This window comes from Equus quagga, chromosome 12 (genome assembly GCF_021613505.1).
Source record: "Equus quagga isolate Etosha38 chromosome 12, UCLA_HA_Equagga_1.0, whole genome shotgun sequence".
Taxonomy (NCBI): Eukaryota; Metazoa; Chordata; class Mammalia; order Perissodactyla; family Equidae; genus Equus; species Equus quagga.
The window spans coordinates 89,347,320-89,359,061 of record NC_060278.1 but is presented as its reverse complement, the minus strand read 5'-3'; the positions used below and the strand labels follow the sequence as shown (position 1 = coordinate 89,359,061).

Here is an 11,742-nt window from a genome sequence, read left to right as displayed (position 1 = left end):
GGAGAGGAGGAGGAGGAAAAGGAGTAGGAAAAGGGGGAACGGAGGAGGAAAAGGCGGGAAGGGAGGAAGACGGGAAGAAGAAACTGCAGAGGGGTAAACACAGCCCTGCCCACCCCCCACCCCACCCCCCACCCCCCGCCCCGGCAAGGGAGTGCCACGCTAACGGTGAGCGCCCACCTGCGCAGCAGCCAAAGGGCTGACTCTGGGGCTGCCCCGCAGTGGCTCGGCGATGGGGAGTAGCAGCGCGGAGCGGGGGAGGGGACGGGGGCGGGGCAGGTGTGACAGACACATGGGAAAATCAACAACCCGGCCAGGAGCCGTGGAGACAGCCCTGGAAGAAAAGACAGACGCCCACCAGAGCCGGGGCTCAGGGGTCGGCCGGAGTTGCTCTTGGTGGGGGACATGCGGGGATCGGGGCAACCAGCCCACCGGGGCCAGAGCCTATTCCCACAGCATCGTTGGTCTGACACCTCGTAATAGGTCTTCTCCATTTTAGCCTGCAGAGCCTCAAACGCGGGACGGCGAGGAGGGAGCCCGCCTGCGACCGCCGCCGGTCAGGGTGCAGAGCCGGGCGCGCATCCCGGGCGCCACGGTCCCTACGCCGGTCAGAGGGAAGCCGAGGCAGGAGAGGCGGAGCGCGCCCCGCAGGAGTGAGGTTTGGGCTCCGTCCTGGCTCTGCCACTGACCTTGGGCTTATCGCGCGCCCTGCCCCGGCTTCAGTTTGCGCATCTGCACAATGGGATAATGGGTCTTGCTTTGCTAGGTTAAGAGGGGCGGAGTTCGCGCACGCTCCGCACAGCCGCGAGGGGCGAGGGACCGGGAGTGTATATGGATGCTGGCTCCTGCGCTCTGGGGTCCGCCCGGCCTCCGCCTGCGAGTCCCCGCTCTCGCCGCTCGCGCGGCCCCTGCCCGCACGCTGGGCGCAGGGGCGCCTCCGCCGGGTGCGTTGCCCAGACCCGCAGGGGAGGGGGCGGCGGCGGAGCGGGGGAGGAGGGAGCCCGGGCCGCGGCCGCCCCGGCCCGCCTGACCCTCGAGGGGGTCGCTGTTGCCTCGCAGATCCCTCCCTCGCTCGCTGCCTGCGTCCCTCCCTACCGCTCCCGCCGCGTCCGCCTTTTGTTCGCGGAGCCGCGCGCCCCCGAGCCGAAGCGGCGGGGCGGGGAGCTGGCGGGGCTGCGCGGGGGGCGGGCCGCGCCGGGCGGAGCCGGGGCCCGGGCCGCAGCCGGACTCGGAGCCCGAGGGAGCGATCGGCGCGCAGGCAGCGGGGGCCCGGGCGCGCTCCGGGGGCGCGGCGAGGCCGAGGGGGCGGGCGCCGGGCGGAGCCGGAGCCGGAGCCGAGGCGCCTGGAGGCGATCAGGCCGCGCTCTCCGAGCTCAGAGCAGCGGAGAGACCGTGCGGCGGGGGTCGGGGCCGGAGCGCAGCCCCGGGGCTGAGGGGGGCCGAGAGGAGCTGCGGCCCGAGCGGCCCGAGCGGCGCCGGGAGCCTCCCCAGGGGCGCGGAGGCCGGGCGGGCCCGGGCCACGCGCGCCGCTCTCTGAGGCCGAGGGAGGCCGAGATGGAGGCGCCGGCGGGGGAGCCCCCGGCTCGGGGCTGCGGCCCCCCGCCCGCGCCCGTCCCGGAGAGGAAGAAGAGCCACCGCGCGCCGTCGCCGGCCCGGCCCAAGGACGTGGCCGGCTGGTCGCTGGCCAAGGGCCGCCGCGGCCCAGGCCCGGGTGCCGCAGCCGCCTGCAGCGCCGCGTCCTCCGCGCGGCCCGACAAGAAGGGGCGCGCGGTGGCGCCCGGGGCGCGGGGCGCAGGGACGCGGGTGGCGGGGGTCCGCACCGGGGTCCGCGCCAAGGGCCGCCCGCGCCCGGGTGCCGGGCCGCGCCCGCCGCCACCGCCGCCCAGCCTCACTGACAGCAGCTCGGAGGTGTCGGACTGCGCGTCGGAGGAGGCGCGCCTGCTGGGCCTGGAGCTGGCGCTGAGCAGCGACGCCGAGTCGGCGGCCGGGGGCCCGGCGGGGGCCCGCCCCGGGCAGCCGCCCCAGCCCGCGCCGCCTGCACAGCAGCCTCCGCGGCCGCCCGCCTCCCCCGATGAGCCGTCGGTGGCCGCGTCGTCGGTGGGCAGCAGCCGCCTGCCACTCAGCACCTCGCTCGCCTTCTCCGACCTCACCGAGGAGATGCTGGACTGCGGGCCCGGCGGCTTCGTGCGAGAGCTGGAGGAGCTGCGCTCGGAGAACGACTATCTCAAGGTGGGCGCGCTGAGGGCCGAGAGGGGGGCCGCGGGAGGCGCTGGTTGTCACAACTGCACGGGCCTGAGGCCCCAGCCGGCCCGCTGTCCCACTGAACGAGCTGGAAGAGGGGGCCTGAACCCTTGGGGACCACCCTTAGGTCGATTTAGGGTCCCCTCACATTCCTCCTCCCGTTTTATTTGGGAAACCCTTTCCTGGGGAGGAACCTGGGTGAGGAGACTGGCCAAGGGCTGTTATCTGGGGAGGGGGGTCTTGAGAAAACTGCCCTGGAGGGTGCCTAGATGCATCACTTGGGGTGGCGGTGGGGGCTGGACCTCTGCGTTCAGCTGCTTGGAACCCCCACCCCAGGTCAGAGGCCAGCCCTTTGGTGGCTCTTCTTTCTGGAACGGGCACTGTGTGCACTCCTGCCGGGGCACCTGTGGCCCTCCCCTGCCAAGAAGAGGCCAGAACACCATCCTGAGGCTTTACCCAGGGCTTTCCCCAGCACAGGCCTGTCCCCGCCTACCTTTCAGGGCGGGTCCGTTTGAAAGCATGACATCTGGGAACATCCCCTTGGCCAGAGTCCGACTTCCGCCCAGTCTAACGGTCCCACAGCCTGGAAGGATGAGGTCGTGGGAGAACCGGTTCAGAGGCAGCTTCCTAAATCCCAGGATGTTGTCTTCTGCCCTCTCTGGGACAGGCCCTGTACCCACAGCAGCCCCATTGGCCCCTCATGGCCAGTGCCCATGGCCTTCCCACCTTCCCAGTGAGAGGAGGGGAGCTGCTCTTCCGAAAGGGGCATTCCCTCTGGGCATGTGGGGACCTGAGAGCTTCTCGGAGAGCAAGCTTTGTCGTCACCCTTTCAGTGGATGTGGGCACCCACTGGGTGCAGGCTCCGTCTGCCCACTCCCTGGCGCGTGGCGGCCTTAGGGACAGCCCAGCCCTTGTGTGTCGACCTTGACCCGGGAGACTGGAAGCTTCATGGGCTCTACTGCCGCTGGCTGGGTGTAGTTTTGGAAGAGGCTGAAATGTTACCTCCTCTTGTCAGTTGATGGCCTGGCACAACACCCAGAGTCCCCCTGGCCGAGAGCCACCAAATGAACACCACTCTGCTGATTTATGTCTGCCCGGCAACACTCAGCTTTGCATTGTGGCTCTTCTGGCCAAATAGGTTTCTCTCTCATTAGAGTTTTGGGGTCTTGCTCAACTGTGTTTCCCCCAGAATCTGCTATCCAGCACGTCTTCAGTATATGCTTGTGGACTACAAGGACAGTCTCTGTCCCAATCAAGATAATCCACCCCTTCAGCCTCTAACCTTTCCCCAAGCCAGGTCTCAGTTTCCTTATCTGTTAAATGGGAGGGTAAGTCTTCCCGAAGGCCCTGTTCAGTGTTGAGAGTCGGGGGTTCAGTCAGCTCCTAGTCTTCAGAAGCCAGTGGTGGGGAGAGGCCGAGTGGAGGGTGGGGAAGGGGAGGGAGGCCCCAGAAAGAGGCCTGCCCTGCCCTCTTGGGCTTGGAGCTGCTTCCGTTGTCCGTGCCTGAGCCGCTCGCAGCCCAGCCCCCGAGTCCTCGCCTCCACCTCCTGGCCCTCTGGTTCACCCTGGCAAGTGGAGGGGAGGTTCTTCAGGGTCTGCTCGTGCTCCCACCCCTGTGGGCGCCTGTCCTCCCGGGAAGTCAGCAGGCAGAGCTCTGGAGTCTGTCTGAGCCACTCATGACTGTCAAGATGGAAAATAGTCCTAGAAGTCTGGCGCTCGAACCCAGGGTCTCACAGGGGCCAGGGCCTGGCTGGGGACGTCCTACTGCCCGGGCCAGGGCTGGGCCTCAGTGTCCACTCAGTGTTTCAGGCTTCATGCGCAGACCTCAGGCCACTGCTGGATCTCGGGTCTATAGCTTCCAGGCTGTGTGATTTGGGCAAGTTACTTAATGTCTCTGGACCTTAGTTTCCTCGCTGTAAAAAGGCACCCCTACATCTTCCCACCTTAAGGGTTGAGATAGTGTGTGGAGACACCACCAGAGCGCCTGGCGTGTTGTGAGCCTCAGATGAGGGCAGTTGTGATCACCGCTGTTCTCAAGCGGCACGTGACCTGTTCTGTGTTCTCCGTGGATGCCATGGGGGCAGAGTAGCTCCTCCTCCCCCCTGGAAGCAGGCCTGGCTCTTCCTCCTGGCCCCTCATTCATTCATTCACCAACTATTTGTTTAGTGCCTAGCACAGATCTGGGGCTGCCCCCGCGGACAAGGATGAAGTGTCTGTTTTCACGGCGTTTTGAGCGTAGTGGGGGACTCTGGGATTCAACAATAGCCGTGCGAGACATCACCACGTGCATCGTGACGAGGGTGGAGAAGCACACGGCGCGCCAGGAACACATGGAGGTGGCGCTGGGGTGCTTGAGGAGGCCAAGGGCTGAGGGACGAGATGGAGCCAACTGCATAAGGAGATGGAACAGGAACATTCCAGGCTCAGGGAAGTAGGAAAATTTGATTTCAAGGAACAGCACCAAGGCTGGAGAGCAGAGGGAGGCGGGGCGGGAGAGGCGAGCCGGGCCGGCCTGTGCGGTCCTTGCTGTGTACACTCGCGTCGGTCTACGAACCTCCCTAGAGCCTTGTTTCACCCACCTGCACCTCACAGAGGGACTGGAGGCCTAGAGGCCGCGGACGTGGCCCCTCAATGAGGGGGCTTCTCTGGGAGGGAGGTGTCTTTGGTCCACTCTGCAGATGGGTAAACGGTGGCCGCAGGGAAGAGACTTGCTGCAGGTCCCGAGCCGGCTCTGCAGGCAGCCAGGGCTTGGAGTGAGAGCGTCCTGCCCCTCTGGGCCACTTTGCTTCTCAGATGCAGAAACTGAGTTACCAGGGGAAGGACTCCAGATCCCCAGCGGGTCCCCTGCAGGCCTCATGCCGCCCGGGGTTGAGTCCCACCGAGTCCGATGGGGCCTTCTCTGGGTTCACCTGCCAGCTGGTGGGGGGCCCTGGGAACTGTCAACTGGGAAGGCCTCTTGGGTGATGGCAGATCTCCTGTTGCATGAGGCCGCTCTGGGGCCCGGGAGCGGCAAGTGTAACCAGGGCGGCTGTCTCCCAGTGAGACGGTGGAAGGAGCTGCTACAGAGAAGGGAGTGAGCTCGCTGTCGCTTGAGTTATTCAAAGAGAGGCTTAATGGCCTTGCATGTTTGGATAAAGACATAGGGTTGGTGGAAAGCAGCTTGTAAACAGTACAAAATGTTGGCAGTGGTGATTACTTGAGGATGATTCACGGGGAGATTTGTGTGGTAGCTACGGCAGAGCTGCCTGACCTCAGGGTCCGTTCCAGCCAAGGAAGTCTGAAGGTTATTAATGTTTGAGGTTCCAGGATTCTAAGGTGCACTTTTAGCTGCAGAGCACACACATTGACCGTGTTTGGCGTTCAAGCCCCTGGTGGTCTGAGGTCTTCCAGCTCCCCATCACCACTAACTGTCGCCAGTGTACCATGTGGTGAGGACACGCTGGCAGCCCACTGGGTGTGGATGGATGAATCTGAGAGCTGGAGCCCAAAGACCTGCCTTTGAGACCTGACCCTGCCATTTACTGTGTGGCCATGGGCAAGTCACTTGGCCTCTCAGAGCGACTGCCTTGTTTTCTATCTATATAATGAAGATGATGGAACTTGCCTGGACAACTTCATAGGATTGTTTTCAGGAATCAAGGAGGTAGGAATAGACAAGAAAACATTTTGCAAGCAGTGAAATCCTGCATCTCTTGAGGAATTGTTAGCCAATGAGCAGACAGGATGTCTATGTCTTCATTCTTGGAGGAGCTGGGAGAAGCCAGGAGGGTGGATCCCCTTAACTTTAGGATGCTAATAAATCAGGAGCTGCTCCGGAGAGGACAAGAGGGTGTGACCATGTTCCGTACTGTGTGGGCTCCATGAGGCAAGGCCTCCCCACTGGCTGGGAGGTTCTAGATGTGAGGGTTTGAAGTGCAGCCAGTCTAGGGGTCCAAAAGGGCCCGGAGGCACATCTGATCCACCCCCCCATTCCCATTGTACAGTTGGGTAAATGGAGGCTCCGGGTCACACAGCCAGGACTCCAAACCTGGTTGTGCTCACCCTGGGTCCTGTTCTTTGCACAGTGTGACCGGAGCCGTGAGCTGCTGGCTGCTCACAGTGTGTCTAGTTTGGGACACAGGTTGCTGAGATTCCGGAATCCTGTTGTGTGCCCGGCTCTAGGCTAAGACTTGTTGGGAGCAAGTGGAGAATAACATATGCTGTAGCTGGGGGCCTGGAGCTGCAGGCAGGGCTGGGAGACGTGTGTGTGTGTGTGTGTGTGTGTGTGTGTGTTTGTGTGTGTTCCTTGCACCAAGGCACAGTGCGATTGGGACTGGAGCGTCTGAGGTCCTGGAGGAAGTAATGGGGCTTTGGATCCAGCCTTAAGGGTTAGATAATGGTTAGGTTGGACCCCAGAGTGCTGGGATATTAGAGCTGGCCTGGGACCCCCAGACCACTGTCCCCTGGACATCTATGGTTCTTGTCTCACGAATGCTCTCAACTATTGATTGCGTCCTGGGTTAAATAAGCCCTTTACTGCTCCCAGCAGACCTGTGTGGAGGGTTCTGATATCAGACCCATTTGACAGATGAAGAAACTGAGAGGCTATGTAACACATTCAAGACTGCACAGCTGAGACACTTGGGAACCCCACTAGACAACCCTAAGGAGCCCCCTGCCTCCGTCTCTTCCACCCTCTGCTGTGCAGGAGGCAGCCTGTGCCTCCGAGTTTCACAGAGCAGGGTTCTCACCTGTTATAGGCTGTGTGATGCCGGGTGAGATACTCAGCCTTTCTGAGCCTCTGTTTCTTCTTCTGTAAAATGGGGGATGAGCACGAGCAGAGTCAGGGGGACCCTTCGCAGTGTGATGACGCAGATCAAGTGCATGGTAAATGTTAGCACTGTCCCAGTCAGCGCTTGTCCCTTACCTGCCTCTCCAAGAGTTTATTCATTTGTTAAACACTTATTTTCTGAGTGCGCCCTGGGTGCCAGGCCCTGTGTCTGATGTCTGGCCCAGTGGCCGGCAAATTGTGAAGTTCTCAGCTCCCAGGAGCGGGGAGGGCCAGGGGGGCTCCAGTCTATCTGTCACTGGGTTGGGGAGGGGGTGGTCATCCTGATTAGCAAAGCTCCTGGCTGGTCCTTGCTCTGAGCCCCAACCCTCCTCGTGGTGGCTGAGAGCTGGCCTGGAAGAAGCTGGCCTGGAAGAAGCTGCCCTGAGTCCTGGGTCTTTAAGAATCCTCAGCGGTCTGTGTGACACGGGGGGAGGCGTGCACCTCCAGTGAGATGGAAAATGGAAAATGTGAGGCAGCGGCTGCTGAGGCCTGGGGGGACCACGGAGCTCCCAGGGCTCCCAGCATTCCTCGCAGAGGGGCTGGGCCTGTGTCCCTGGGCACACTCTCTCTTGCACACTCAAACCCACACACATGTATTCACAGCTCGTGCTCAGAGATCCACAACCACTCACACACATCTTACATACACATGCAGACACCACATCCAGCTTGTGTGGTATGCTTCCAGAAGCACAACTTCTGACATATTTGAGAGGATACACGCTCAGAGAAGTACACAAACCCATGCAGACACACAACCTCCTGTGTCATCACACCCACACATTACCAAACAGACACAACAGAGACTCACACCATCTTGGAGACCCCTGGCTCAGAAACATAGCCTCACACACATCTTATACCCCCAGACACTCTTGGCTGTGTCCCAGAGATGGACGTGCAGCCTGGAGATGCCCTCAGACATATGGGAAGTACACATACACATGCAGGCGCCCGCACAAACCCACGCAGACTCATTACACACAGGCGCCAGCATCCACGGAAATCCACAGATGCGCCCCTGCCAGGCAGGCACAGAGACAAGCGTGTCACCCAGATGCCCCCACTGCCTCTTCCACAAAGCCAGCACCAGAGGCCCTTGCACACCTACCGGGCACAGACACACACCCAGGAGACACTCACACACATGTGAGCAGGGACACGAGCACAGAGCACTCAGATGTCAGGCCTGTAGCATGTGCTAATGGGGCCCAGAGGCTCACACACCAGGCTACCCAGACACAGACACACAGAGACTGTGTGACATTTCACCCCCACAGAAACACAGGAAATCCTGGCCCGTGGCTCCCTGGAGCTGATGAGTACAACTGGTGCTTTCAGCCCCTCCACAAGGCTTCCTTCCACAGGGCTGCTGGGAGCAGGGAGGAGTGTGGCCCGAGCTTGAGTTTGTAACCTCCTGGGTCTGCACTAAAGGCCCCTGATGCCAGCACTGGGGCCTGGGCCCAGTGGGCTGAGTGCAATGGAGCAGTTGTCAGGCCTGCGCACCGGAGAAACACTGCCCGGGGGCAACTCCCTTCTAATCTCCTAGGAATTTCCTGCTTGCCCTCATCTCCCCCTCTTCCCCTTCTCTCTTTGCTGGGGGCTGTGACGGGCCATGCCACTCCCATCCCTAAAGGGTGCCTGGTTCTCCCTGGGAAACAGAAGGGAGCCAGGGTAGAGGAGGCTGGAGGAGCTGTGGGCACTCAGAGGAGGAGCCATTAGAGATGAGGAGTTAGCATTGAGAGGCTGCCTGTGTGCCTAGCTGCTGAACAGTGCCTGGCACTTCACAGGGACTCAATAAATATTTGTTGCGTGATTGAATGAGGGAGAGGCTGGGAAGGGGAGTTGGTCCTGCTTGAGAAGGGCATTGAATGCTGAGCTGAGCTGAGGCCTGTGAACACCTTGCTGGGAAGGAACCATATGGACTTATAGAAGGCTAGCAGCTGGTCCCTTACCATGTGTCTACAGCACCGGGCACCAGGCCTGGCCTGTCCCAGGGGCCCAGGGCGGGAGGGGAGGAAGGCTGTGTGATCTCATGGCCAATTCCTCCTTTGGGGACAGGTCTGGGGCCAAATCTAGCTTTGTTACCTCCTCCCTGTGCATGATCTCTATGTGCAAGTCCCCTCATCAAGCCTCAGTTTTCCTGTCTGGAAAATGGGAATTTAATCCCTTTCTTGCAGGCCACTTGGGAGGATTGGCATTCAGGTCTGTGGCACATCCCGCACCAGCCTGGGCTCAGAGGAAGGGAGGGAGCCCCACATCCCGTGTAGCCTCCGGGATGGAAGGACATCCCCAGGGGAGGGGCTCGGCTGAGTTCCAGGTGGGGCCTGACCAGCAGCCAAGGTTATTACCAAGGTCATTCCCCCGTGCCCTGTAGGCGTGACCTCATCCGCAGTCATGTTCTCTGCCCTCTGCTGCCAGAAGGAACTTGGAGCTGAGGTGGAGGAAGAGCCAGAGGCTCTGCGGCGTTCTGGGCCAGGCTGCCCCGGCAGTCACTGGAGGGTCAGCACCACGTCCACATTCTCAGTGGACAGCACCGGCCTCCCTGAGGGACGCTGGGGAGTCCGAGGAGGTGGGAGCCGCAGGCCAGCCCTTCCCTTCTCTGGGTCCGAGGTGGTTAAGAGCACTGTGTTCTCGAGCCAGGCCAGCCCGGGCTTGAATCCTGGCTCGGACTTTCCCTCAGGAGCTTCCCCTTTACGAGCCTCAGTCTCCTCTGTAAAATGGGGCTGTGGATGGATGGTGCTCGCCCTGCCAGGTTGCTGTGAAGGTTAAATGAGAGAAAGTGTGTAGGTGAGGATTAGCCTGGGCCTGGCTCACAGTAAGAGCTCACCAGCTATGCGCCCTCAGCTCGCGTTATCGGCAGGCATGGGTCTGACTGCCCGCGAAGGCAGGGTTGTGCCTGGCTCTGGGTGTGGGTCTTGGCATGGGGTAAGGACCTGGGGGGCGGGCTTGGGGATGCATTGCCTGTGGGTGTCCCCAAGTACACCTCTCCCTGCTGGTCCCCTTTTCCTTCCCGCACGGTGTCAGTCCTCCCTGAGTGGCTGAGGCCAGAGCTGCAGACTCTGTAACCTGGGGGTGTTCCTTTGCTGATGGAGGGCTGCCTTTGGGGTCCCTCATTCTAAGACCAACGTGAATCATCTCCCATTGCCTGTGCCACAAAGAGAGGCTTCCTGGAGTATCCTTTGGGGCATTTACCTCAACAGTAACTGGATTATTAATTGGGTGATTACAGGTTTCACATCAGCCCCTTCCCCCACGTGTTCTCCAGGGGGGCAGGGACCTTACTGGGTGAGATTTAGCCCCTTCCTTTTACACAGGTGTAAACTGAGGCTCAGAGAGGTTAAGGGGCCCACCAAAGGTCACACAGCGTGTAAGTGGCAAGAGGCAGAAGGGCTGGGGTCTCGTGGTGCTCTTTCCAGGATGCCAGGCAGGGGGAATGGCACCAGCAAAGGCTCAGAGATGTGAAATGCCAGGGTGTGGAGTGTGCTGGAGCTTCAGGCCATGTGGCCAAGCCACTCCCTGACTCCAGCCTCACTTTGCCTCCCCGGAGACTGCTCAGCCCTGTCATCTCCCTGCTCAGAGATTTGGCTGCTGCCCAGTGGCCGTCCTGGGGATGTTTTAAACATCCAGATCCAAATGCTGCCTTCCTTCCTGTCCACACGGAAAAGATGAGAGGGACACCGGCAGGCGCCCCTGCTGTGAGCACCCCCCTCATAGGCAGCAGGAGCTGCGGCTGTCTCCCGGCTCTGTGGGGTGAGGCCCGGAATGGGGCAGGGTCAAGCTAGGCCTGGCCTGGGGGCAGTGTTCTCTGGGCATCTCCTCACTCCCAGCACACACAGGCAGGCACTGCTCCCACCAGAGGGAGTGTCTGTGGTCTCCTGCACAGAGCCGTGCCAGGTCTGGGAGGCTCACTCCTGATTGGCTGTGGAGCCTTCATCTTTCTGAGCCTCCGTTTGCTTATCTGTAAAATGGGTATAAAATAATAGCACGCTCCTCAAAAGGACTGTCGTTAAGCATGAGATAATGGACATTCCTTCCAAGCTCAGCCTAGTGGCTGACACACAGTAAGCCCTGGTAAATATTAGCTGTTATTATTGTCACTATTGTCCCATTATAGAGACTGTCTAGTTTATGAGAGCTCAAACTGGACTCACATCCTGGCTGTGCCACGTAGCATGTGACCTGGGCGACACAGTTGACCTTTCTGTCCAGTTTCTCACCAGTCAGTTGGGGACTGCTGGGGATACAATGAGATGACATGTGCTGCCTGACATGTGCCTGGCACAGGGGGACACTCAGGGAACAGCTTGCCTGTTATTATTTATTGGTGTTGGAGAGGTAAGTCCAGGATCCTTGTCTTCCCGTGTGACCCTGTGGGTCACCAGGAGCAGGCAGTCTCCATGCCAGCTGAAGCAGGGGCTCTGTGTGGCACGTCGATGGCTGGCTGGGCATCCTGTCCTTCCTTCTCCAGGACCTTTGACCTCAACTCCCCTAAAACTAGAGCCCAGCTTCTACCCAAGGAGGCTAAACTGGATTCAGCTCTGGGCTGGGAGACGGGAGCCCAGAATCCCTCCCTGCTTGACTCTGGACCCTCTGGGGACGATGGGATTGTCCCCAGTTCCTCTCTAGGCCTCAGTGACCCTGTCTGTGAAGGGATGGTGTCTTTGGGTTCCCCTCCCCCTGCTGATATTCCCA

The 11,742-nt window shown here is 60.8% G+C and overlaps 1 protein-coding gene across 4 annotated transcripts in view; it reads left to right on the top strand.

The window, feature by feature from the left end:
* Nucleotides 1-221: 221 nt before the first annotated feature.
* The window catches only part of SOGA1 (suppressor of glucose, autophagy associated 1), a 71,841-nt gene continuing 60,320 nt past the window's right edge, over nucleotides 222-11,742 (top strand). Inside the window, exons 1-2 of one of the 4 annotated variants that reach the window (XM_046678753.1) lie at nucleotides 223-393; nucleotides 497-2,226. In XM_046678753.1, the coding sequence (XP_046534709.1) occupies nucleotides 829-2,226 (1,398 nt within the window). In that variant the 5' untranslated portion in view covers nucleotides 223-393; nucleotides 497-828. Of the gene's footprint in view, nucleotides 2,227-11,742 lie in introns of all 4 variants that reach the window. The other 3 variants (XM_046678754.1, XM_046678755.1, XM_046678757.1) reach the window with 3 other exon arrangements.